The 27,255-nt window shown below is 59.7% G+C and overlaps 1 protein-coding gene across 1 annotated transcript; it reads right to left on the reverse strand.

Annotated features, from left to right (window-relative positions):
* Positions 1-13,427: 13,427 nt before the first annotated feature.
* On the reverse strand, positions 13,428-27,092 carry D2hgdh (D-2-hydroxyglutarate dehydrogenase). The gene is made up of 8 exons (XM_077110271.1): positions 26,443-27,092; positions 21,525-21,582; positions 20,847-20,986; positions 20,011-20,204; positions 18,926-19,094; positions 16,795-16,938; positions 15,853-15,995; positions 13,428-13,607 (listed from the first exon to the last, which is right to left on the reverse strand). The coding sequence occupies exons 1-8, from the start codon at positions 26,780-26,782 to the stop codon at positions 13,428-13,430; spliced, it is 1,368 nt and encodes a 455-aa protein (XP_076966386.1). The 5' UTR covers positions 26,783-27,092.
* Positions 27,093-27,255: the final 163 nt, after the last annotated feature.

Consider the following 27,255-nt stretch of genomic DNA (forward strand, 5'->3'; position numbering starts at 1 on the left):
AGGGAGGACCAGGGTGATCCCATAGGGAGGAAGGGAGAGACACAAGAGGGAGCAGGGTGATCCCATAGGGAGGAAGGGGAGAGACACAGGGAGGACCAGGGTGATCCCATAGGGAGGAAGGGGAGAGACACAGGAAGGAGCAGGGTGATCCCATAGGGAGGAAGGGGAGAGACACAGGAGGGACCAGGGTGATCCCATAGGGAGGAAGGGTGAGACACAGGAAGGACCAGGGTGATCCCATAGGGAGGAAGGGGGAGACACAGGAGGGAGCAGGGTGATCCCATAGGGAGGAAGGGGGGAGACACTGGGAGGACCAGGGTGATCCCATAGGGAGGAAGGGGAGAGACACAGGAGGGACCAGGGTGATCCCATAGGTAGGAAGGGGAGAGACACAGGAGGGACCAGGGTGATCCCATAGGGAGGAAGGGGAGAGACACAGGAGGGACCAGGGTGATCCCATAGCGAGGAAGGGGTGAGACACAGGAAGGACCAGGGTGATCCCATAGGGAGGAAGGGGTGAGACACAGGGGGGAACAGGGTGATCCCATAGGGAGGAAGGGGGGAGACACTGGGAGGACCAGGGTGATCCCATAGGGAGGAAGGGGGAGACACAGGGAGGACCAGGGTGATCCCATAGGGAGGAAGGGTGAGACACAGGGAGGACCAGGGTGATCCCATAGGGAGGAAGGGGTGAGACACAGGAGGGACCAGGGTGATCCCATAGGGAGGAAGGGTGAGACACAGGGAGGACCAGGGTGATCCCATAGGGAGGAAGGGGTGAGACACAGGAGGGAACAGGGTGATCCCATAGGGAGAAAGGGGGAGACACAGGAAGGACCAGGGTGATCCCATAGGGAGGAAGGGGGGAGACACAGGGAGGACCAGGGTGATCCCATAGGGAGGAAGGGGAGAGACACAAGAGGGAGCAGGGTGATCCCATAGGGAGGAAGGGGAGTGACACAGGGAGGACCAGGGTGATCCCATAGGGAGGAAGGGGAGAGACACAGGGAGGACCAGGGTGATCCCATAGGGAGGAAGGGGTGAGACACAGGGAGGACCAGGGTGATCCCATAGGGAGGAAGGGGTGAGACACAGGAAGGACCAGGTGATCCCATAGGGAGGAAGGGGTGAGACACAGGAGGGAACAGGGTGATCCCATAGGGAGGAAGGGGTGAGACACAGGAAGGACCAGGGTGATCCCATAGGGAGGAAGGGGAGAGACACAGGGAGGACCAGGGTGATCCCATAGGGAGGAAGGGGTGCGACACAGGAGGGACCAGGGTGATCCCATAGGGAGGAAGGGGTGAGACACAGGAAGGGACCAGGGTGATCCCATAGGGAGGAAGGGGTGAGACACAGGAGGGAACAGGGTGATCCCATAGGGAGGAAGGGGTGAGACACAGGGAGGACCAGGGTGATCCCATAGGGAGGAAGGGGTGAGACACAGGAGGGACCAGGGTGATCCCATAGGGAGGAAGGGTGAGACACAGGGAGGACCAGGGTGATCCCATAGGGAGGAAGGGGTGAGACACAGGAGGGAACAGGGTGCTCCCATAGGGACAAAGGGGGAGACACAGGAAGGACCAGGGTGATCCCATAGGGAGGAAGGGGGGAGACACAGCGAGGACCAGGGTGATCCCATAGGGAGGAAGGGGAGAGACACAAGAGGGAGCAGGGTGATCCCATAGGGAGGAAGGGAGAGACACAGGAGGGACCAGGGTGATCCCATAGGGAGGAAGGGTGAGATACAGGAGGGACCAGGGTGATCCCATAGGGAGGAAGGGGTGAGACACAGGAAGGACCAGGGTGATCCCATAGGGAGGAAGGGGTGAGACACAGGAAGGACCAGGGTGATCCCATAGGGAGGAAGGGGTGAGACACAGGAGGGACCAGGGTGATCCCATAGGGAGGAAGGGGTGAGACACAGGAGGGACCAAGGTGATCCCATAGGGAGGAAGGGGTGAGACACAGGGAGGACCAGGGTGATCCCATAGGGAGGAAGGGGTGAGACACAGGAGGGAGCAGGGTGATCCCATAGGGAGGAAGGGGTGAGACACAGGAGGGACCAAGGTGATCCCATAGGGAGGAAGGGGTGAGACACAGGAGGGACCAAGGTGATCCCATAGGGAGGAAGGGGTGAGACACAGGAGGGAGCAGGGTGATCCCATAGGGAGGAAGGGGTGAGACACAGGAGGGACCAGGGTGATCCCATAGGGAGGAAGGGGAGAGACACAGGAAGGACCAGGGTGATCCATAGGGAGGAAGGCGTGAGACACAGGAGGGAACAGGGTGATCCCATAGGGAGGAAGGGTGAGACACAGGGAGGACCAGGGTGATCCCATAGGGAGGAAGGGGTGAGACACAGGAGGGACCAGGGTGATCCCATAGGGAGGAAGGGTGAGACACAGGGAGGACCAGGGTGATCCCATAGGGAGGAAGGGGTGAGACACAGGGAGGACCAGGGTGATCCCATAGGGAGGAAGGGGTGAGACACAGGAGGGACCAGGGTGATCCCATAGGGAGGAAGGGGTGAGACACAGGAGGGACCAAGGTGATCCCATAGGGAGGAAGGGGTGAGACACAGGAGGGAGCAGGGTGATCCCATAGGGAGGAATGGTGAGACACAGGAGGGAGCAGGGTGATCCCATAGGGAGGAAGGGGTGAGACACAGGAGGGACCAAGGTGATCCCATAGGGAGGAAGGGGTGAGACACAGGAGGGACCAGGGTGATCCCATAGGGAGGAATGGTGAGACACAGGAGGGAGCAGGGTGATCCCATAGGGAGGAAGGGGTGAGACACAGGAGGGACCAAGGTGATCCCATAGGGAGGAAGGGGTGAGACACAGGAGGGACCAAGGTGATCCCATAGGGAGGAAGGGTGAGATACAGGAGGGACCAGGGTGATCCCATAGGGAGGAAGGGGTGAGACACAGGAGGGAGCAGGGTGATCCCATAGGGAGGAAGGGGTGAGACACAGGAGGGACCAGGGTGATCCCATAGGGAGGAAGGGTGAGACACAGGGAGGACCAGGGTGATCCCATAGGGAGGAAGGGGTGAGACACAGGGAGGACCAGGGTGATCCCATAGGGAGGAAGGGGTGAGACACAGGAGGGACCAGGGTGATCCCATAGGGAGGAAGGGTGAGACACAGGGAGGACCAGGGTGATCCCATAGGGAGGAAGGGGTGAGACACAGGAGGGAACAGGGTGATCCCATAGGGAGAAAGGGGGAGACACAGGAAGGACCAGGGTGATCCCATAGGGAGGAAGGGGGGAGACACAGGGAGGACCAGGGTGATCCCATAGGGAGGAAGGGGAGAGACACAAGAGGGAGCAGGGTGATCCCATAGGGAGGAAGGGAGAGACACAGGAGGGACCAGGGTGATCCCATAGGGAGGAAGGGTGAGATACAGGAGGGACCAGGGTGATCCCATAGGGAGGAAGGGGTGAGACACAGGAAGGAGCAGGGTGATCCCATAGGGAGGAAGGGGTGAGACACAGGAGGGACCAAGGTGATCCCATAGGGAGGAAGGGGTGAGACACAGGGAGGACCAGGGTGATCCCATAGGGAGGAAGGGGTGAGACACAGGAGGGAGCAGGGTGATCCCATAGGGAGGAAGGGGTGAGACACAGGAGGGACCAAGGTGATCCCATAGAGAGGAAGGTGTGAGACACAGGAGGGAGCAGGGTGATCCCATAGGGAGGAAGGGGTGAGACACAGGAGGGAGCAGGGTGATCCCATAGGAAGGAAGGGGTGAGACACAGGAGGGACCAAGGTGATCCCATAGGGAGGAAGGGGAGAGACACAGGAGGGAGCAGGGTGATCCCATAGGGAGGAAGGGGAGAGACACAAGAGGGAGCAGGGTGATCCCATAGGGAGGAAGGGAGAGACACAGGAAGGACCAGGGTGATCCCATAGGGAGGAAGGGGTGAGACACAGGAAGGACCAGGGTGATCCCATAGGGAGGAAGGGGTGAGACACAGGAGGGAGCAGGGTGATCCCATAGGGAGGAAGGGGTGAGACACAGGAGGGACCAAGGTGATCCCATAGGGAGGAAGGGGTGAGACACAGGAAGGACCAGGGTGATCCCATAGGGAGGAAGGGGTGAGACACAGGAGGGAGCAGGGTGATCCCATAGGGAGGAAGGGGTGAGACACAGGAGGGACCAAGGTGATCCCATAGGGAGGAAGGGGTGAGACACAGGAAGGACCAGGGTGATCCCATAGGGAGGAAGGGGTGAGACACAGGAGGGAGCAGGGTGATCCCATAGGGAGGAAGGGGTGAGACACAGTAGGGACCAAGGTGATCCCATAGGGAGGAAGGGGTGAGACACAGGAAGGACCAGGGTGATCCCATAGGGAGGAAGGGGTGAGACACAGGAGGGAGCAGGGTGATCCCATAGGGAGGAAGGGGTGAGACACAGGAGGGACCAAGGTGGTCCCATAGGGAGGAAGGGGTGAGACACAGGAAGGACCAGGGTGATCCCATAGGGAGGAAGGGGTGAGACACAGGAGGGACCAGGGTGATCCCATAGGGAGGAAGGGGTGAGACACAGGAGGGAACAGGGTGATCCCATAGGGAGGAATGGTGAGACACAGGAGGGACCAGGGTGATCCCATAGGGAGGAAGGGGTGAGACACAGGAGGGACCAGGGTGATCCCATAGGGAGGAAGGGGTGAGACACAGGGAGGACCAGGGTGATCCCATAGGGAGGAAGGGGTGAGACACAGGAGGGAGCAGGGTGATCCCATAGGGAGGAAGGGGTGAGACACAGGAGGGACCAAGGTGATCCCATAGGGAGGAAGGGGTGAGACACAGGAAGGACCAGGGTGATCCCATAGGGAGGAAGGGGTGAGACACAGGAAGGACCAGGGTGATCCCATAGGGAGGAAGGGGTGAGACACAGGAGGGAGCAGGGTGATCCCATAGGGAGGAAGGGGTGAGACACAGGAGGGACCAAGGTGATCCCAAAGGGAGGAAGGGGTGAGACACAGGAAGGACCAGGGTGATCCCATAGGGAGGAAGGGGTGAGACACAGGAGGGACCAGGGTGATCCCATAGGGAGGAAGGGGTGAGACACAGGAGGGAACAGGGTGATCCCATAGGGAGGAATGGTGAGACACAGGAGGGACCAGGGTGATCCCATAGGGAGGAAGGGGTGAGACACAGGAGGGACCAGGGTGATCCCATAGGGAGGAAGGGGAGAGACACAGGAGGGACCAGGGTGATCCCATAGGGAGGAAGGGGTGAGACACAGGAGGGACCAGGGTGATCCCATAGGGAGGAAGGGTGAGACACAGGAAGGAGCAGGGTGATCCCATAGGGAGGAAGGGGTGAGACACAGGAGGGAACAGGGTGATCCCATAGGGAGGAAGGGGTGAGACACAGGAGGGAACAGGGTGATCCCATAGGGAGGAAGGGGTGAGACACAGGAAGGAGCAGGGTGATCCCATAGGGAGTAAGGGGAGAGACACAGGAGGGAACAGGGTGATCCCATAGGGAGGAAGGGGTGAGACACAGGAGGGAACAGGGTGATCCCATAGGGAGGAAGGGGAGAGACACAGGAGGGAACAGGGTGATCCCATAGGGAGGAAGGGGGGAGACACAGGAAGGAGCAGGGTGATCCCATAGGGAGTAAGGGGAGAGACACAGGAGGGAACGGGTGATCCCATAGGGAGGAAGGGGTGAGACACAGGGAGGACCAGGGTGATCCCATAGGGAGGAAGGGGAGAGACACAGGAAGGACCAGGGTGATCCCATAGGGAGGAAGGGGTGAGACACAGGAGGGACCAGGGTGATCCCATAGGGAGGAAGGGTGAGACACAGGAAGGAGCAGGGTGATCCCATAGGGAGGAAGGGGTGAGACACAGGAGGGAACAGGGTGATCCCATAGGGAGGAAGGGGTGAGACACAGGAGGGAACAGGGTGATCCCATAGGGAGGAAGGGGTGAGACACAGGAGGGAACAGGGTGATCCCATAGGGAGGAAGGGGTGAGACACAGGAGGGAAGAGGGTGATCCCATAGGGAGGAAGGGGTGAGACACAGGGAGGACCAGGGTGATCCCATAGGGAGGAAGGGGAGAGACACAGGGAGGACCAGGGTGATCCCATAGGGAGGAAGGGGTGAGACACAGGAGGGAACAGGGTGATCCCATAGGGAGGAAGGGGAGAGACACAGGAGGGAACAGGGTGATCCCATAGGGAGGAAGGGTGAGACACAGGGAGGACCAGGGTGATCCCATAGGGAGGAAGGGGTGAGACACAGGAGGGACCAGGGTGATCCCATAGGGAGGAGGGGGTGAGACACAGGAGGGAACAGGGTGATCCCATAGGGAGGAAGGGGTGAGACACAGGAGGGAACAGGGTGATCCCATAGGGAGGAAGGGGTGAGACACAGGAGGGAACAGGGTGATCCCATAGGGAGGAAGGGGAGAGACACAGGAGGGTACAGGGTGATCCCATGGGAGGAAGGGGTGAGACACAGGGAGGACCAGGGTGATCCCATAGGGAGGAAGGGGAGAGACACAGGAAGGAGCAGGGTGATCCCATAGGGAGGAAGGGGAGAGACACAGGAAGGAGCAGGGTGATCCCATAGGGAGGAAGGGGAGAGACACAGGAAAGAGCAGGGTGATCCCATAGGGAGGAAGGGGAGAGACACAGGAAAGAGCAGGGTGATCCCATAGGGAGGAAGGGGTGAGACACAGGAAGGAGCAGGGTGATCCCATAGGGAGGAAGGGGAGAGACACAGGAGGACCAGGGTGATCCCATAGGGAGGAAGGGGTGAGACACAGGGAGGACCAGGGTGATCCCATAGGGAGGAAGGGGAGAGACACAGGAAGGAGCAGGGTGATCCCATAGGGAGGAAGGGTGAGACACAGGAAGGAGCAGGGTGATCCCATAGGGAGGAAGGGGAGAGACACAGGAAGGACCAGGGTGATCCCATAGGGAGGAAGGGGTGAGACACAGGAAGGAGCAGGGTGATCCCATAGGGAGAAAGGGGGAGACACAGGTAGGACCAGGGTGATCCCATAGGGAGGAAGGGGAGAGACACAGGAAGGAGCAGGGTGATCCCATAGGGAGGAAGGGGAGAGACACAGGAAGGAGCAGGGTGATCCCATAGGGAGGAAGGGGAGAGACACAGGAAGGACCAGGGTGATCCCATAGGGAGGAAGGGGAGAGACACAGGAAGGAGCAGGGTGATCCCATAGGGAGGAAGGGGAGAGACACAGGAAGGACCAGGGTGATCCCATAGGGAGGAAGGGGAGAGACACAGGAAGGAGCAGGGTGATCCCATAGGGAGGAAGGGGAGAGACACAGGAAGGACCAGGGTGATCCCATAGGGAGGAAGGGGAGAGACACAGGAGGGACCAGGGTGATCCCATAGGGAGGAAGGGGTGAGACACAGGAGGGAACAGGGTGATCCCATAGGGAGGAAGGGGTGAGACACAGGAGGGAGCAGGGTGATCCCATAGGGAGAAAGGGGGAGACACAGGTAGGACCAGGGTGATCCCATAGGGAGGAAGGGGAGAGACACAGGAAGGAGCAGGGTGATCCCATAGGGAGAAAGGGGGAGACACAGGTAGGACCAGGGTGATCCCATAGGGAGGAAGGGGAGAGACACAGGAAGGAGCAGGGTGATCCCATAGGGAGGAAGGGGTGAGACACAGGTAGGACCAGGGTGATCCCATAGGGAGGAAGGGGAGAGACACAGGAAGGAGCAGGGTGATCCCATAGGGAGAAAGGGGGAGACACAGGTAGGACCAGGGTGATCCCATAGGGAGGAAGGGGAGAGACACAGGAAGGAGCAGGGTGATCCCATAGGGAGGAAGGGGAGAGACACAGGAAGGAGCAGGGTGATCCCATAGGGAGGAAGGGGAGAGACACAGGAAGGACCAGGGTGATCCCATAGGGAGGAAGGGATGAGACACAGGGAGGACCAGGGTGATCCCATAGGGAGGAAGGGGAGAGACACAGGAGGGACCAGGGTGATCCCATAGGGAGGAAGGGGTGAGACACAGGAAGGAGCAGGGTGATCCCATAGGGAGGAAGGGGAGAGACACAGGGAGGACCAGGGTGATCCCATAGGGAGGAAGGGGAGAGACACAGGAGGGACCAGGGTGATCCCATAGGGAGGAAGGGGTGAGACACAGGAGGGAACAGGGTGATCCCATAGGGAGGAAGGGGTGAGACACAGGAGGGACCAGGGTGATCCCATAGGGAGGAAGGGGTGAGACACAGGAGGGAGCAGGGTGATCCCATAGGGAGGAAGGGGAGAGACACAGGAAAGAGCAGGGTGATCCCATAGGGAGGAAGGGGTGAGACACAGGACGGAACAGGGTGATCCCATAGGGAGGAAGGGGTGAGACACAGGAGGGACCAGGGTGATCCCATAGGGAGGAAGGGGTGAGACACAGGAGGGAACAGGGTGATCCCATAGGGAGGAAGGGGAGAGACACAGGAGGGACCAGGGTGATCCCATAGGGAGGAAGGGGTGAGACACAGGAGGGAACAGGGTGATCCCATAGGGAGGAAGGGGAGAGACACAGGAGGGACCAGGGTGATCCCATAGGGAGGAAGGGTGAGACACAGGAAGGAGCAGGGTGATCCCATAGGGAGGAAGGGGTGAGACACAGGAGGGAACAGGGTGATCCCATAGGGAGGAAGGGGAGGAGACACAGGAAGGACCAGGGTGATCCCATAGGGAGAAAGGGGGAGACACAGGTAGGACCAGGGTGATCCCATAGGGAGGAAGGGGAGAGACACAGGAAGGAGCAGGGTGATCCCATAGGGAGAAAGGGGGAGACACAGGTAGGACCAGGGTGATCCCATAGGGAGGAAGGGGAGAGACACAGGAAGGAGCAGGGTGATCCCATAGGGAGGAAGGGGAGAGACACAGGAAGGAGCAGGGTGATCCCATAGGGAGGAAGGGGAGAGACACAGGAAGGAGCAGGGTGATCCCATAGGGAGGAAGGGGTGAGACACAGGAAGGAGCAGGGTGATCCCATAGGGAGGAAGGGGAGAGACACAGGGAGGACCAGGGTGATCCCATAGGGAGGAAGGGGAGAGACACAGGAGGGACCAGGGTGATCCCATAGGGAGGAAGGGGTGAGACACAGGAGGGAACAGGGTGATCCCATAGGGAGGAAGGGGTGAGACACAGGAGGGACCAGGGTGATCCCATAGGGAGGAAGGGGTGAGACACAGGAAGGACCAGGGTGATCCCATAGGGAGGAAGGGGAGAGACACAGGAAGGACCAGGGTGATCCCATAGGGAGAAAGGGGGAGACACAGGTAGGACCAGGGTGATCCCATAGGGAGGAAGGGAGAGACACAGGAAGGAGCAGGGTGATCCCATAGGGAGAAAGGGGGAGACACAGGTAGGACCAGGGTGATCCCATAGGGAGGAAGGGGAGAGACACAGGAAGGAGCAGGGTGATCCCATAGGGAGGAAGGGGAGAGACACAGGAAGGAGCAGGGTGATCCCATAGGGAGGAAGGGGAGAGACACAGGAAGGACCAGGGTGATCCCATAGGGAGGAAGGGGTGAGACACAGGAAGGAGCAGGGTGATCCCATAGGGAGGAAGGGGAGAGACACAGGGAGGACCAGGGTGATCCCATAGGGAGGAAGGGGTGAGACACAGGAGGGAACAGGGTGATCCCATAGGGAGGAAGGGGTGAGACACAGGAGGGACCAGGGTGATCCCATAGGGAGGAAGGGGTGAGACACAGGAGGGAACAGGGTGATCCCATAGGGAGGAAGGGGAGAGACACAGGAGGGACCAGGGTGATCCCATAGGGAGGAAGGGGTGAGACACAGGAGGGAACAGGGTGATCCCATAGGGAGGAAGGGGAGAGACACAGGAGGGACCAGGGTGATCCCATAGGGAGGAAGGGTGAGACACAGGGAGGACCAGGGTGATCCCATAGGGAGGAAGGGGTGAGACACAGGAGGGACCAGGGTGTTCCCATAGGGAGGAGGGGGTGAGACACAGGAGGGAACAGGGTGATCCCATAGGGAGGAAGGGGAGAGACACAGGAAGGACCAGGGTGATCCCATAGGGAGGAAGGGGTGAGACACAGGAGGGAACAGGGTGATCCCATAGGGAGGAAGGGGGGAGACACAGGAAGGAGCAGGGTGATCCCATAGGGAGGAAGGGGTGAGACACAGGAGGGAACAGGGTGATCCCATAGGGAGGAAGGGGTGAGACACAGGGAGGACCAGGGTGATCCCATAGGGAGGAAGGGGTGAGACACAGGAGGGACCAGGGTGATCCCATAGGGAGGAAGGGGTGAGACACAGGAGGGACCAGGGTGATCCCATAGGGAGGAAGGGGAGAGACACAGGGAGGACCAGGGTGATCCCATAGGGAGGAAGGGGTGAGACACAGGAGGGACCAGGGTGATCCCATAGGGAGGAAGGGGAGAGACACAGGGAGGACCAGGGTGATCCCATAGGGAGGAAGGGGAGAGACACAGGGAGGGACCAGGGTGATCCCATAGGGAGGAAGGGGAGAGACACAGGGAGGGACCAGAGGGAAGGACAGGTGGTGAACCAAGGGAGGAACTGGGGTTCGAAGCAGATGGAGAGGCCGGGGGTGAACTAGAGAGAGACTGGGGGTTAACCAGAAAGAGGGCCCCTGGGGGTGCACCAGAGGTAGGGATTGGGGTGAACCAAAGGAGGGACCAGGGGTGAGCCAGAGGGTGGGACTGGGGTAAACCAGAGGGAGGGTCCTTGGGCGAACTAGAGGGAGGGACCATGGGTGAACCAGAGGGTGGGGGTGAACCACGGGGAGGGACTGGAAGGTGAACTAGAGGGAGGGTCCCGGGGGTGAACCAGAGGGAGGGACCAGGTGTGAAGCGGGGGAACCAGAAGGAGGGAGCAGAGTGAACCATGGGGAGGGACTGCAAGGTGAACTAGAGGGAGGGTCCGGGGGTGAACCAGAGGGAGGGGCTGGGGTGTGCTATTGAACCACAGGGAGTGACTGGGGTGAACCACAGGGAGGTGCTGGGGGTGAACCAGAGGGAGGGGCTGGGAGGGGGGGGTGACCCAGAGGGAGGGACGGGTTAACCGCAGGGAGGGGCTGGGAGGTGAACCAGAGGGAGGGGCTGGGGGGTGCTATTGAACCACAGGGAGGGACTGGGGTGAACCACAGGGAGGGACTGGGGGGTGAACCAGAGGGAGGGGCTGGGAGGGGGTGAACCAGAGGGAGCCTGTCAGCTGGGATGCCCACACACGTCCACCATCCAAGGCCTCCGCCCAGGTCAGGCCATATGCAGCCCCCAGCAGTAAAATGAAGAACTAGATGGAAACCAGGAACCCCAGGGTCCCGAGCTAGAGGAAGAGAAGGAGGGACACAGAAGGCCAAGGAGGGTAAGAGGAGCCCACAGCCCGATCCCAGCACACATCAGCCCTGGGGATGGCGGCTGGCAGCTGGATGAACAACATCTTCAATCAAAGTCTCTGGCAGATTCCAAGCCCAAGGAAAAGGACTGGGGGCTGCAGTGGCAGATGCTGAGGGGAGTGGGCCGAGGCCGTGGGGACAAAAGGCCCGACTCACAGGCCCAGGCCACAGTGTCAGGCCCCCTCCTCAGAGCCTGCTTTCTGATGCAGAGAGGAGGGTGGGTACCACCGGGGGCCAGAGACCCCACCGGTCCGAGCAAGCTGACCCCCCAGCCAGTTCCTGGCTACCAGGCAGGTGACAGCAAGTCAGGGTTTTTTGGTGCTGGGGATTGAACCCAGGGATGCTCTCCCTCTAAGCCACATCCATGGTCCTTTTAATTCTTTATTTTGAGAAAGGGTCTTGCTGAGCTTCCCAGGCTGGTCTTAAATCTGGGGTTACAAGTGTGAGCTGGGCACTGGCTTGATGGCCTTTAAATAGCTGAAATCCACCTGATGTCTGGAAATACAGAAGCACATTTCTGCATAACGTGGGGCAAAGACAACCTGAGAAGGGAGACAGCAGGCATCTGGCCCGGAGGGTGGCAAGAGTAGCCTCCAACACCAGCCAGCCCCAGCCCACCCAGCCCGGCTGCAGGGAAGCCATCAGACAGCGAGGCCAGGCCCAGTCTGTGCAGCTAGGAGAGGAAGGGACAGAGGACCGTCACCCACGCTCCCCGCCTGGGGCAGAGGCGGAAGAAGAGGGAAGGGCGGCCAGCAGGTGGGCTCCTGTCACCGCAGCCCAGGAAGCTGTGTCACGTGTGCAGGGCCACACAGGTCCCAGAGCCAGCCATTTGCTTAAGTGACAGCAGTGTCCTCACTGGCACTTCTGGGATCACACTGTTCCTGACTAAGAAATCAACAGAGATGCTGAACACAACACAGCCGCGGGGGGCCTACTCAGGAGTTCTGAACCCACGGAAGGCACAGGGCAATGACCCGTGAGCAGGCCGTTCTCTTTAAGGCTAGAAAAAGGACCTAATGAAGCTCAAAGCGGAAGGGGAAAGAAAGAGGGCTGGCAGAAAGGAGGGCCACAGGAAGCCAGCATCCTCGAGGAGGGGCTGGGAGGCCAGGAAGGGACAGCTAGCCTAGCAGAACCCAAAGGCCCAGTGACCCACACAAAGGGATGGAGAGGGTCCCGAGCAGCCGCCCGGTACAGGGAGCCGGAATTCTATCAGGCGTGGACAAGTTTCTCAGGGAGAAATTCACCAAAACCAATTCCCAAAGAAAGGGAAAGTTCAACAAAAATTGATCCATCAGCAAAAACGACAGCCCTCAAATAAAAACCAAAACCAGAGCCCCAGGCCACACGCCGTCACTAGCAGACCCACCTGAGCAAGGTCGGGAGTGCCTGGGCTCTGAAGCATATGCTATCCCGAGTCTAGGTATGTGCCACCTGCCAAATCCCAAACTTGGCCCCTGGGGCTGGGCGACTGGAGAGTTACTTGATGTCTCTGCGCTCCTTTACCATGGAGGAGAACCATGGCGCCACCCCTCAGAGCTGTGCAGTGTGCCCTGGGCCCTCACCCCTCTCCACAGGCAGCACCAGCACCTCACAATCTGAGACCTCCAGGAAGGCAGGAGCCAGCAGAAGCAGATCCCACCGCCCTGCCTCCCTGGAAACTGGCTTCTAGCCCCAGGCACTGAAGGCTGTAGGAGTCCAGAGAATGGGCTATTTCCTGCTCCCAAAGCCCACCAAAGCTGGCACTGAGCAACTCGTCATGCTGCAAGGACCAGGTGGGCTGGAGGAGCCCTACGGGACCCCAGCCTGGGCCCTAAGTCCGTCTGGGTCGTCCTCCCTGCATCCAGCAGAGCCCAGAGTCTCAGCAGGCTGGGCCACGCACTCCACCATTACTAGTGCACACAGCCTTCTTTTCCAGAATGGCCAAGAGGAATGACCACTTGGGGCCTCCTCACTGGGCCTCTCCAGCATCATGAAGCCCAGTACAAGGCACTCAGCTGCAGAGATGGCCATAGCTATCCGCATGGTTCACAGCCACTCACCCAGGTGGCCATAGCCCACCACATGCCTGGCTTGTGAGCCAAGGCGGGCACGCAGGTCAGTCACCAGGTCGTAGAGTCGCTCCATGGGGAGGGACACGTCATACTTGTACACATAGCCATCCCGGCTCAGCGCCTCCGTTATCCTCTCCCGCAGGGCCCACAGCGCCTAGGGCGAGAGAAGGAGCTGTCAAGACACGGCTCGGCTGGGCCCCTGTGTTAGCAAGTCCCACATTCCCGGAGGTACAGGCATCAGGACCATGACCCAGGACCAGCCACAGGCTCATCCACAGCAGGACTAAGCACCGAGGGACCCTAGGCTTCGAGATGCTGGGCAGCCCAGGGTCCTTCCAGAAGGGGAGAGCAGAGGCACAGCTCCCAGGGGCAAGCAGCTGGGCAGGGCTGCTGCAGGGGCCAGGGACGCTGGAATCCAAGTGGGGGCAGGGATGGGGCATGAAGGGGGCAGTGCAATAGAGGGGCCCAGCTCCAGGTCCTGGGCTGCTGAGGGATCTGTGGGTGAGGCAGGGTGGGAGGGTGGAGCACTGGCAGCTGGAACAGAGAAGCTGGGGTGGAGCAGGCAGAGCACCCAGGGTGGGCATGGGCGGGGCGGAGGGAGTGCCCCAGGGTGGGCATGGGCCAGGGGCTGGTGGGGGTGCCAGGGGGAGGGCATGGGCCGGGGCTGGGGGAGCGCCCTGGGTTGGGCATGGGCCAGGGCTGGGGGGCAGCACGGGGTGGGCATGGGCCGGGGCGCCTCCAGCCCCAGGGTGGGGATGGGCCAGAGCTGGGGGGATACCCTGGGGCTGATGGGGAACAACCCGGGGTGGGCATGGGCTGGGGCTGTGGGGTCGCCCATCCACAAATATCCCTTCAATTCCAAAGAGGCTCTTCTACCCACATCCAGAAGCCCAGTCACCTGGCGGCTTTCTTGGTTTTCTCCTGCTATCGGAAATCTGGAGCCACAAGGCCAGCAGGCCCTGAACCACCCCCAGACCCTGACCCCTATCTATGCTGGCCTGAGAGACCCACAACTTCAGGGCACATATCAAGTGAAGTTTCAGAAAGATAAGAACTTTCAATGCTGAAAAGCCAACAATCCCACCAAACACCCACCCTGAGTCCAACCTCAGCTCTCGACCAACTCCTCTAGCCTACCTCCAAGTCCAGCCCTCAGGAGAGTCCTTGTGGACACTGCTGCCCTCAGGCTCCTTCACCAGGACACCCTCTGCTCATCCCAGCCCCTACAGCATCTGCTCTCCCTACCCCTCTGCTCCAGGCCCTCCACCCCTGGAACATTCTAGAACATGCAGGAACTAGAACTAGCTGTTCCTGCATCACCAGCCTGGCTCAGGCATCAACCTAGACTGGACCAGGATGAGGAGGGCTGGGGGCAAGCGTCCAGGAAACTGGTGGGCAGGTCATGCAGGCCTGTGGGTGCCTCCAGGATGAGTACAGGCCCATCTGCTGTCCTCCCCAGAGATGCCCTCTGCTGGCTCATGCCACCTCAGCCAGCAGCCTGCAGCCGCTGATGCTCCTCTCTCAGAGCCTGGAAGGCAGGTGCTGTGGCCCCAGTAAGGGGCACGTGAAGTGGAGCTCATGACCAGAGGGAAAGGAGAGCTCTGGCCACAGCATCTGCCAAGCCAACCAGGGGTCACAGAGGCACGCAGACTCCTGGCGGGTGCAGGTGGACTCGCCGTCCTGGGCAAGCAGGCGGCCAGCCAGCACCCTGCTCAGAACCCCTGCCTCCATCTTCCCCAAGGGCAGAATCACCCCTGAGGGGAGGAGTCATGGAGGTGAAGCCAGCAAGGGCAGAGGCCACGGAAGAGCAGGCTCACCCCAGGGGGCTCGTGGCTAAAGGCAGCCTGTGGGTGCCCCGCAGAGCTTTAGGAAACACAGCGGCTAGCTGCAGAGAGTCTTAAGAAGGAGCTCTTCTCACCTGGCCAAAGCCCCATCCCACAGCAGGAGACCCTGACCCCGCCCCAGAGTCCTGACGTACCTTCTGTCCCCTGCTGGCCACTCACCACAGACAAGGAATCCCCATGGCCAGGGTCCTAGGGATGGCCCCATGGCTCCCACTGGGCCCTCCTCTTTCTCCTTCCTCTGCCCTCCAGGGTGAAGGTTTCTGGACACTCCTTCCCAGGACCCACGGCTCTTCCTGCCTGTCCATAGGAAGGCAGTCCACCCAGAGCGACCACTGACCCACTGGCAACTGCACCACCAGCTCCTGGTGCTGGCCACACAGTCCTGCTCAGCCTGCAGCTCAGGAGGGGGATGTAAACATGGACGAAGATGACCTCGAAACCAAGAACACATTTTCCATTCCAAAGAGGCTCTTCCACCCACATCCAGAAGCCCACCCTCATCTGCCGAGAGACTGTTTCCAGGCCCTGCACAGAGACGGCAGGGGGCATCAGCACCTGGGCTTTGCTCTCGTCTGTGGCCACGGTGCCGTCAGTCACCAGGCCTGAGCCCAGCACCTGCTCCAGAAAGCAGCCCAGCTTCTCGGCGTCATGCCCTGGGCTGGAGCCAGAGGTCTCGACCAGGAGGTAGAAGGCACTCTCTGGAAGGAAGCCGGAGACACAGAATGAGCATGGCCCAGGCCATCGCTGTTGGTCAGGGCCACTGCAGGCCAAGGCCCAGCCTCCCAGCTACAGCAGCTCTCCAGACAGGCCGAGGACCAGAGGTTCAAGGCCATAGCCAGAAGCTCCCCCCTCAGCCGCCGTGCTGCAGGAGGACTCACGCTCTCAGCACAGCCCCCAACTCCCAACCCCAGCACCCCACGGAAGGCTGCTGCAGTGAACACCCACGAGGACCTCAACCCCTGGCCACTGCACAGAGGAGCGTGCACTCCCTCACAAGGGCCTGCTGTGTGGGCTTTCAGAAGGTTCAGCTAGGTAGGAGTGGTGGCCACGCCTGTCATCCCAGCAGCCTGGGGGGCTGAGGCAGGAGAGTTGCGAGTTCAAAGCCATCCTCAGCAACTTAGTGACACCCTGTCTCAAAATAAAAAATAAAAAGGGCTGAGGGTGTTGCTCAATGGTTAAGCACCCCTGGTTCAATCCATGGTACAAAAAAGAAAAAACAAAAGGTTCCATTTTGCATTATTTATGGAGAAAAATTTCAAGATTGGAGTTTTGTCAAGGCTACTGTGAATTTTGCTCTACATTTATTGAAATTAATAAATGAGAATTTACTGAGTAACATCTCTCCCTTAAAACTACATTGATATTTTTCCAGAATGACTTCACAAGTTCATGCTACTACAGAGAGAACACCAGTGTGGTGGCTCACACAGGACGTACCACAGCCTCACTGCACAAGAGGAACAGGGTAGGTGCTACCTAGCTACACAGGGCCAGTACCTTGCACTGGGCTGGCCAGGTGGAGATGCTGCTGGACCAGCTGCATGCACTCGGCATCCATGAACTCGAACGCAGACAGGATCTCCCCCAGCATCCCCCTGCAGGTGCTGAAGGTCTGCAGAACCTCTGCAAAGCCAGGGCAGCCTGCAAGGGTCACAGTGAATCAGAGGCATGCAGGGACAGGATGGAGAGCCACCCCACAGTCTGGCCAGGTCTCCCTTCAAGTAGCAATGCCACGAACCAGCAAGACTTGACTCCAGGAAACACCTGCAAGCTGGCCAACATGGACATCTCAAGGTCACTACCAGTGTCCAGATCTGGACAGAAAATGCCTTAGAACCACCATGCAGCATTCAGGACGGGTGGAATCAGAGGGACTTGTCCTGAAGAGCCACAAGCCATGCCAAACAGGGACATCTGGAAACAGCTGTTTCTTGACATGACCGTCCACTCCCAGGAACTCACCCAGGACATGGTCACTGGACATTTGGGACCTTGCCAGTGCTGAGGTGGGGGAACCACCATCAGGTGGCCACCAAGCGTGGAGGCAGAAAGAAGCAAGTGGACAGGAGGGAGGTAACAGCTTCGACCCTGTGGAGGCGAGCATGTGCCCAGGCCTCAGGAATGACCCATGCCACCTGGAAGAAGCAAGGGCCACTCCTCTCAGCAAAGGCTACTCCACCCCTGGATTCCAAGGACCCCACAAGCAGTCCTTCCTGGGAGCTGCGCACATGAGGATGCAGAGTACCACAAACAAGAACCAGAAGAAACCAGACACTAAAACAGTCCCCACACACTCAGAAAGAGTGTGAACTGTCCAATCATGAAACATGGTTAAAAAAAAAAGTTCTCTGTGCTCAAAGACAGAAACACAGAAGTTGAACACACCTGAGATGTACAGGAAACTATGGAATGCAACAGCACACGTTTGAGGAAGTGATAAGACTTCTAGAATAAAAACTATGATAATCACATCTGACGCTCAGCAGGGGGCAGAGGCCATCTGGAAAGTCGGACATCACTTTAAAGGCAGCAGAAGGCGGCATCAGTGAAGTGGATCACAGCCCAGGAGACAAGCAGACACAGACGGCAGGCGGTCAAGACAGGAGGACAGGCTGCTATGCCCACCTCCTCCCCCAAAGGAGAGGACCACACTGGCTGCCCTTCAGGCGACATGGCCACAAATTTCCAAAGCCACAGGCCTGAGAGGTTCAACAATTGCAGAGGTGAAGAGATATGCACAGCACAGCAAAGCCCTCAGAAGACTAAAGGGAAAGAGAAGGTGGCCCAGGTAAGAGCCTCAGAGAGGCCCTCCCTCCCCACACAACAGAGCCAGCAGCTGGTGAGCGACACTGTCAGTAGATGGAGGAAGCAAGGGCCAGGCTGCCGCTGGACACCGTGAGTCTCAGGAGCAAGGGAAGGCAGGCAGTTCAGATGCACCCAATGCACAGGGCAGCCCTCAGGAAGTGCCAGGACAGACCTGCAGGACGAGACCCAGGTGGATGCCTAAGGCAGCAGCGAGGGAGCGGGACAGTGCCACAAGGTCATGGAGACCACCAGGGCAGACTCAGAAAAACGTGGCAGAATCAGACACAGGACAAGAGCCTCTCTGAGGAGAGGCAAATGGGCCGCTGCAGGAGCCCTCAACTCCCAGCAGGCCACCTGGTAGGTGCTCTCCAGAGGACTGTGACCCAGCAGGCAACAAAGCCATGCCAGGTAGCTACCGATCCAGATGGAGGCAGGGACAGGCAGGGTGTGACAGCAAGTGGGGCCTGGATTGAGGCCCGGGGCCTCTGGGAAACACCTTAGGTGTGCTGCTGGTGCACAGAATGGGAAGAAGAGGGCTTCTCCCCTCACAGGAGGTCACCAACTTTCCCACGGCTAAGAGAGGAAGGCATCCCCTAAGAACCTCACCGCACACTGGGGTACAGGAGCCCAGCACTTGCATTCCGTCACCAGAGGCAGAGCAAGGCTTCCAGTGCAGGCCTGCTCTGTGGACAGGAAGGCCAGGCCCAGACCCTGGCGCGCCTTTGTCCCCGTCCTTGCACTAACCACATGACCAAGGGGTCCAGCCTGAGCAGCATAGGCCGGAACTGCCCCCGGAGCTTGACAAGTGGGGCGAGATGCCTACCAAGAAAAGCCACATTCACGGCCTTGGGCCTGGGCGGGCACAAGATGGACACAGCGGTGATGACCCCCAGGGTGCCCTCCGACCCAATGAACAGCTGCTTCAGGTCATAGCCTGTGTTGTCCTTCCTCAGGGAGGTCAGGCAGTCCAGGACAGTGCCATCGGCCAGCACCTAGGGAGGAGAGAGAAGCAGCCTTCACACACTGACCCTCTCCCAACACGTGACTTGCTGGTCTGCAGCTCCATCCTCCTCCCCCTTCTCTGGCCATTACACAAGGAGAGCCAATCTCATCTCAGGGCACCCAGAAAAGGTAGCCACTCCTGAGCCCAACTGGCCCAGCCTCAGCAGTTAAAGAGCAAAATGGGCCTAGGTGAGACAAGGATGGAGCCACCCAAGCCCTGTGAGGAAAGAGTTCTTCCCAGCTGGAGCCAGAGCCCAGCCTCCCATCACCACACAGCAGAGAACCTGACGGCCCAGCTGCATGGCCGCCTGAAAGAGGACAGGAGGCACAACTATGGGGACAGGGACCTGGGGACCCAAGGGCCCTGTATGGAAAGCTGCCTGAATCCTGCTGGCTGTGCCAGAAGACAGAGTCTCACGGATGCAGTGCCAGAGCTCAGGAGCTAACATGCAATCAAATACTACACAGCCCCAGAACACACAGCCAGGAGCCTGTGTCAACCCGGGAGACAGGGCAGAGAGCCTGCCCTCCAGCAGCCACAGGGCACCAGAGGACAGGGCAGGGTCCCTGTGGCTCTGCTGGCTGGCCCTGGCTGACCATTCTTCACGCTCTGACTCCTGGGAGATTGGCCCAGGCCGCGTCCCAGGGCTAGTCAGGTAGACTAGGAGGCGGTAACATGGTGTCATGCAGGAAGCCAGAGTGGGGGCCCCTCAGCTCCACGGTTGTGGCAGCCTGCAGGTCCCCAAGGGGCCTGAGCCAAGGGCTGTTAAGATGGGCTCTCTGATATGCGATGTGGCTGCCAGCTTAAGGTGGCCTTGTGCACCAGCACCTCTGCCTAGGCCTGAGAAGAGCCCGGGGAAGCCAGGACACCTGGGGTGGGGTCCCACACTGCTGGCCCCAGCTCACCACTTCCAGGCCCAGCACAGTCCCACGCAGGGAGCCGTATCGCAGAAACCGCAGGCCGCCCGCATTGGTAGCCACATTGCCCCCAATGTGGCAGCTGCCCTTGGCTCCCAAGTCCAGCGGCATGATGAAGTCCCGCTCCTGCACATACCGGCTCAGTCCCTCCAGCACACACCCTGCCTGGCAGGTCAGGATTCCTGCAGAGAGCAAGCAGGGCCACCCTGGGCTCCGGCTCCCAGGCCAGCAAGAGCTCCACTGCTGGGCTACCCCACAGCTGGCCACTCACAGCCAGGCAGAGCAAGAGACCTCTGGCCCGCCTCCCCCAGACTCCAAGGCCCCTCTGTGACTGCAGAAATGCTGGAAATCTCCCCCTGCCCTCTCTCACACACACACACACACACACACACACACACTCAGGGCTGAGAAGACTGTCACAAAGCAGCAGTCCCCAACTGAGGTGACTCTGCCCCAGGACCAGTGACATCTGGACTGGTGGTGGGAGCAAGCCTGCCTCTTGAGACCCTAGTCACAGGTGTGGCCAGCACAGAGATGACCCTGACAAATGCCCCAGAGCAGACCCAAGGTCCTTTACTCCTATGACCACACCTCACCACCCTCCAGAAAGGCCATCATGCCCAGAAAGTGCCAGGGTCCAAAAGGACCAGAGTGACAAGCTCACATCACACCAGGCTTCCAAGCTTCCCCATGGCAGACCCACCCAGAGGGCCCAGGTGGTAGCCGTGCACCACCGCTGGTCCCTCCCAGTCAGGGACACGTGTACACACACAAAGGCCTGCCTGCCTAAGCACACTCCCACCACCGAGGGCCACGTGGCTTACCAGACACACTGTTGAAGCTGGTGACCTGGTTCATGAGGGCAGTGGACAGGATGATTTCATCAAAGACAGGGACGCTGCCCCCCACCAAACCTGTGTTCCCACCCTGTGGGTTCACGGCCAGGTTCCTCTCGTGGCAGTACCTGGGAGAGCACAGGAGGGGCATCAGGCCAGCATCTCTGCTCCCAGTACTGCCCGCAAGGGACATGCTACATGCAAGTATGCCCCCAGAGCTGATCCTCAAGGTCCTCCCTCCACCTGCTGGCCACCCTCCTCCCAGCATGCTGTAGGCAACCACACAGGCAGAGGGATCCCGACTGGCCATGTGCCTGCAGGGCGCCTGGCCAGCCCCACACCTGCAGGTCTGCAGCCACCCTCAGCCCACCACCCCAGTCCTGCCTCCCATGTGCTGTCTACTCCCCACCCTGGGACCTCAGTCATCTATGGCTGCTCCTCCACAACCAGGCCTACTTGGCAAAGCCTGAAGCAAGGGCTCCCAGGGGTAGGAAGCAGAGGAACGGGTGCTCCTACCCCCAGGGCAATCTGTCCATGCACATCAAGTCAACCGAGGGGCAGGAGCATGGGGCCAGTTCAAACTGCAACATGAAAGTCCCCAAGTGACCCTGCCTGACACATGTGACAGCACCCACGCGACCATGGGAACACCAGCCCATCTGTTACCTGAGGATGCGGGACACCTCCTCCGACGTCCGGGGTCGCAGCAGCACCTTGCTACAGCCTGTGACAGAGGTGGGTAGCCAGCACAAAGGACAGCGATTCCCAGGCACCCAGCCATCCCAAAGGGCGTTCCCCACAGGCACTCACTGGTCCTCGTGGCCCAGGCCCCAGGACACAGGTGCAAGAGCAAGCTGCTCAAAGGTCCCGGGGGACACACAGGGCAGGGGCAGGGCCAGTGTGCTGTGGCTGTGAGTGCTGGCAGGGGGCTCCCCGTGCCCAGCTGCTCTGTCAGCAGTGAAGGCCATCTGAACCCCACGGGGCTTCTCCAGGGCACGGTCCCTGGAGACCTCGGAGCCTGCAGCCTGCTGCTCCTGGAACTCTCACCTGCCAGCACGAGACGCGCCCAGGGTCCCACCTGCGGTCACTGTGACGGCTGGCAGTCCATGCCCTTCTCACCACCCACCCTGCTCTTTCACCTGGCCCTGCTCCCTCCCAGGACTCCTTGGTCCGACTGCCTGCTCTCACAGGGCAGCTCCTGGGTTCCTCTCCCATTGCTTGGGCTTAATTCTTCCGCCTGTGACTCTCTGTTGCCCAGAGACAGTGGCAGGAGCCCTTCTAAGCTCCAGAGAGGCATTCCTGAGCACTGCCACCCAGCATGGCGGGACTTTCACCTATCCTTCGGACCTCTCCGGGGTCTCTAAGGTGGCAGAGGCCCTGGGAGGAGCCGTGGCCAAGCTATGGAAACAGGCCCTGCTTACTTCTGGACTCTGAAGGCCTGCGTCTGCTTGTCAAGCACACCTGCTGCTGGGGGGGCTGCCATCCCGCACCGGGCTCTGTGCCACCAGGGCTCCTGCCGGTGCACTCAGAACACTCTGCCTGGCAAAGCCCGGGCTGGGTGGGCAAGAAAACCCCAAAGAATCTGCATCCGGGTCCAGGCGGACACAAGTGCCCACCCGAGAGAATGCCCCTGGCAGGCAGAGGAGAGGGTCCATCGCTAACAGGCAGACAGTACGACAGGGGACGCAGGACCATCCGCTAAAGAACAGAGGCCAGGAGGCAGGGATCAGGGCACAGGAGGAAAACACCAAAGCCGCACAGTCCAGTGGGAGGGGGGAATCCGCCCCAACACTTCCAGGCAGGACACCCACCACAGGGCCCCTCCTCCTCTCCCCTGGCCACATTCTCACCACTCCAGCCCCCAGGTGCTTCGCCATCCTCTGGAGTTTGTGAAAACCAAGAGCACCTCCCAAACTTTCATGAGCCTGGCCAGGGCCCCATTCTCTAGAAGCCTGAATTCTGGCCTCCACTTCCAGAGCGGAACACTACAGCCTCCACCATCTTTCCAGCAGCCCCCAAGGATGGGGCTCCTCATGCACTTCCTTTCTCCCAGGCCTCCCATGGCCTATCCCACCACTCACACAGCTGGCGCCCCACCACTGTCCCAGCCCTGGCACCCCAGCTCTCCTCCTGGCAATCTCCTTGGGCCTAGTGTTCACACAGTGAACACTGGCCTGCTGCCTACTTTTGTAAACAGAGTTGGTAGACGCGCTCACACCACGTCTGTCTTCATCCATGGCTGTCTTCACGCTGCAGCTGCAGTGCTGGACCTCTGCGGAGGCTGCAGGCCTGGAACACTGACATCGAGTTGCGGTTGGGCTGCTCTTTCTTGCGGAGGAGGGAGGAGGGTATGTGGTGGTGCTGGGTGTTGGACCCATGGCATGGGACCTCCAGTCCTTTACTTTTATTTCCAGATCGGGTCTCTGTGTTGCCAGGATGGGCTGCAAGTGCTCCAGCCTCAGCTTCTGTGTTGCTGGGACCTCAGCATGGACACCACACCCAGCTCCACCATGGCTCTGTAGAGGCTTTTACTGGCCAGCCACACAAACCCTCCCAACACCAAGGGCTCCAGCACCCACGTCAGCGGCTCAGGGCTTACGGTGCACCCCTCAGGAACTTCCAGGCCAAGCACGGTGTACCCCAAACACCATGCAGACTCTCCAGCTTGGTCCTCACACTGCTCGCCAACCTGGCCAGAGCCAGGACCCGTGTTCCAAACCCATGCCTGACTGCACCTCCCTCTCCCAGTCACCCTCACCCACAGAGACTGCTGGTGACAAATGCCTGAGAAACACAGAGGAGGGAAGGTTTACTTTGCTCAGGTTTCAGAGTTCTCAGCCCACGATCAGCCAGCTCACTACTTTGGGCAGGTGAGGCAGAGCCTCACAGCAGAAGGACACGGCAGAGGAAAGCCCTCCAGGGCACACACCAGTGACCCACTCCCTGCAACTGGACCCACCACCTAGAGCTTCAATCCCCTCCCACTAATGGCATCAAACACAATTCCACAGATGGACTGATCCAGCCCGATGTCAGCACCCTCAGGTCCAGTCCTATCCTGAAGGCCGCACCTCTATCACTGATGCACTGAGGACCATCCTTAACACACCTGGGACGTTCCAGAGCCAAACCACGACAGATCTGGGTCCCCCGTCCCCACTGCATCACCAACTCACTTCACTGAGTGTGCCCTGCCCAGCACACTGGACTCTCCACCACCCGCCTCTGTACCCACCGCCCACCTCCCCTCTGCCCCTGCCCCACCCCTGTGTCCTGCCCCTCCTGGTCATTCCCATGGACTCCTAACCTGCTGGAAGTCTCTCACCTTAAAACTAAAGAGGAAAAGAAGACTTCTCTCCCCTGCTCCCACCTGCTCCCACACCCCCTCCCCTGGACAGCCACTCCACGTGACTCCAAGTGCAGACCCTCCCAGCCAGATGCCACGCCCACACTGGCTCCCGCAGCACATCTCTTCTGTCACGTCACCAGTGACGCCATGGCTCTGGTCTCACCCACAGCAGCCGCACCACACACCACCTCCCTCCCCAGCACACTCCCTCAGCTCTCCTCCTCCCGTGGGCCTTGCCTGCTCCATCTCCTGCTCTCCGCTGACTGTGGTCATCCAGCTGTGGGACCCGGGGTCCCAGCTTGGCCCCTGCCCTGGACTCCAGACTATCCCTCAGCCCAATGGGTCCTCTGGCCAAATCTACCGCAACATGTCCAAACCCAAGCTCTTGGTTCTCCCCAGCAGACCTGCTCCCTGTGAACCTCCTCTCAGTCAATGGGGATTTCCACTGTCCGGCTCCACCATGCTCCTCCTCCTCTGTGGTCAGACCTTCAGCAAGCCTAGGGACCACATCCTCCAAGCACTATGGAACCTACCATGCCTCCTGCCTCCACCAGCCAGGTCCCTAGCCCCCAGACTCTTCTTCTGAAGCCCCAGATTCCCCCAGAGCCTGTCCCACTAGCTCCTCTCCACTCATGGCCTCTCAGCGGCTCCCCACCAGCTCAGGGGAGAAGACAGGGCTTCATGGCCCTCCAGACTTGCTGGCCAGCCCAATCCCTCTCCAACTGCCCTGGTTCCAAGGAGCACAGAGGCTTTATGCTGCCTGCTCCCACTCCCAGGTGTCCTTCCAGACGTGCTCGAATGGAGGAACCCAGCCCCAGGTACAGCTTCATCCACACTCTTGGAAGCCCTGGGGACAGCCCCTCACCCACCAGGACAGCAGCTACTGGCCCCGGGTGTCGGCAGGGTACAGAGCCCAAGGCTGGAGCAGCTGGTGTGGGGTTTGCAACGTCCACCGTGCAGCACTGAGGTGGCACGCACCCAGGTGCAGAGGACACCTGTGCTGCCTAGGGCCCCCAGCAGGGGTACAACATGGCTGAGCCTCCAGGTACCTGCCTCCTCAGTGGGCAGGGTACGGCAGGGGAACCCGAGTGCCCACTGAGGGCACTCCTGCATGGGAAAGTGGCCCATGACTTCAGCGTGTGCTGCCGTCCCTTAGGGCACAGCCCCTGTACCACCTGAGCCTCCAAGACCTTGGCACCACACTTCAGCACGATGTGGTCTGGAACCTCGCTCGGGTCCTCACAGTCTGGGAAGACCTGCCCCATAGCAGCACGAGCTTGCAGGAGCCGGGCTAGCCGAGAACCTTTGTCATTTGTTTTCAACTGTTGTCCATTGCTTTTCTGCTACCTCTCTTCACTATTGCAGCAATAATCTCATGTTGGCTTTTTGAATCATGTCAACAGGCCAGGTGTGGTGGCCATAACTGTAATCCCAGTGCCTGAGGAGGCTGAAGCAGGAGGATTGCAAATTCAAGGCCAGCCTGGGCAACTCAGCAAGACCCACTCTCAAAATGAAAATCTAAAAAGGACTCAGGATAGCTCAGTGGTAAAGTGTCCCTGGGTTCAATCCCCAGTACCAAGATGAATAAGTAACAAGCCAGTGTGAGCATGCTAGCTGTGCATCACCTCTGAACCACTTCCAAAGAGAACACGGACCACTGTGATCAAGACGGTGGGACCTCCTGCGCTAGGGACAGGTGTGGGAGGAGTGAGCAGGCAGTGGCCAGGCCAGCAGCCCTGCCTCTTACTCTGCTGGGCTACATGGACCCCAAGAGACGTGTCCACGTCCCCAGGAACCTACATGAGTATCCTTCTGTGGAAAGGCTCTTGAAAGAAGCGTAAGAACCGAGATGAGGTCGACCTACGTCGGGTGGCCCTGAGCCCAGCACAAGGCTCTCACTCAGATGCAGGAACACAGACGCAGAGGGGCCCTGGGAAGCTGAAGCAGGCTGCAGTGCTGCTGCAGGAGCTGGGAGCTGGAGCGGCAGGAAGGCCCCAGAGACTCAGCACCCTTCTGACCAGGCTCCTGGTCTGTGGCACTGAGAGCTCAGTCCTCAGAGGAGAAGACAGGTGCTTGTCAGACCAGCCAGGGCCCGTGCCAGCTCTCGACCTGCAGATGTCACACACCCACAAGAGGACTTTGGCGGCACCACAGCTCGGCTCTTCTCCAGAGGCAGGAGAGGCACGTGACAGTGACCCATGTTTCCTGGCGCATTGCCCCAGGGTCCTGACTCACCTCGGGCTGTCCTCAGCCAGTCCACATTAGACACCTCCAGTTCTTCTGGGTCTGTGACAACTCTGCCGGGGACAATGCGCTCAAAAGCTGCCAGGTCCTCCTCAGACACCACAGAGAATGGCAGCCGCTGCACAGGGTAGCGCTCCTGGGTCAGCATCACCTCAGGGGTGCAGGAGGACACTTTGGAGAACATTCTGCCAGCCAGGGGGCCAGACGCTCCCCGAGGGGACCCTGGCCCCCTCTTCGGCCGCACCAAGGCTCTGAGAGTACACGTTGTCCTCCACCACCCTGGAGAGGCCCAGAGGCCCACAGACCATCTTGGCACACGACACAGCACCATTGCTTCTGCCTGAAAAACAAGCGATTGGGGGCTGGGGGGCAGAGCACTTGCCTAGCATGAGCACTGGGTTTGATCTCCAGCACCACGGTAAAAAAAAAAAAAAAAACATTTAAATGAAAAAAATATTGTGTCCATCCACAACTAAAAATATAAAACATAAACTAAATTTAAAAAATCAAAACCAAGGACTGGACCTGCAATTTGGGAACACTGGAGCAGCGGGGAGTCCCTCCCAGCCACAGTAGCATGACTGAGGAAGCCCTACAGCCCACAGCACATGTCTCTGCAGAACTCAGGTGGTCAGGGGGCAGAACCAGCCTGGAGGCATGCAGGGAACATGGCGCTGGGAGGACGCTGCCCTGGGCCCCAGCGTGGCCACCCTGCAAAATTCACTGGTGGGAATTCACTGCATGTACACCTGCGGCAGGCACCTTCTCTTGGTGTTATACTTTAACCTCCATTTTCTTGGAACC

This window comes from Callospermophilus lateralis, chromosome 9 (assembly GCF_048772815.1).
Source record: "Callospermophilus lateralis isolate mCalLat2 chromosome 9, mCalLat2.hap1, whole genome shotgun sequence".
NCBI lineage: Eukaryota > Metazoa > Chordata > Mammalia > Rodentia > Sciuridae > Callospermophilus > Callospermophilus lateralis.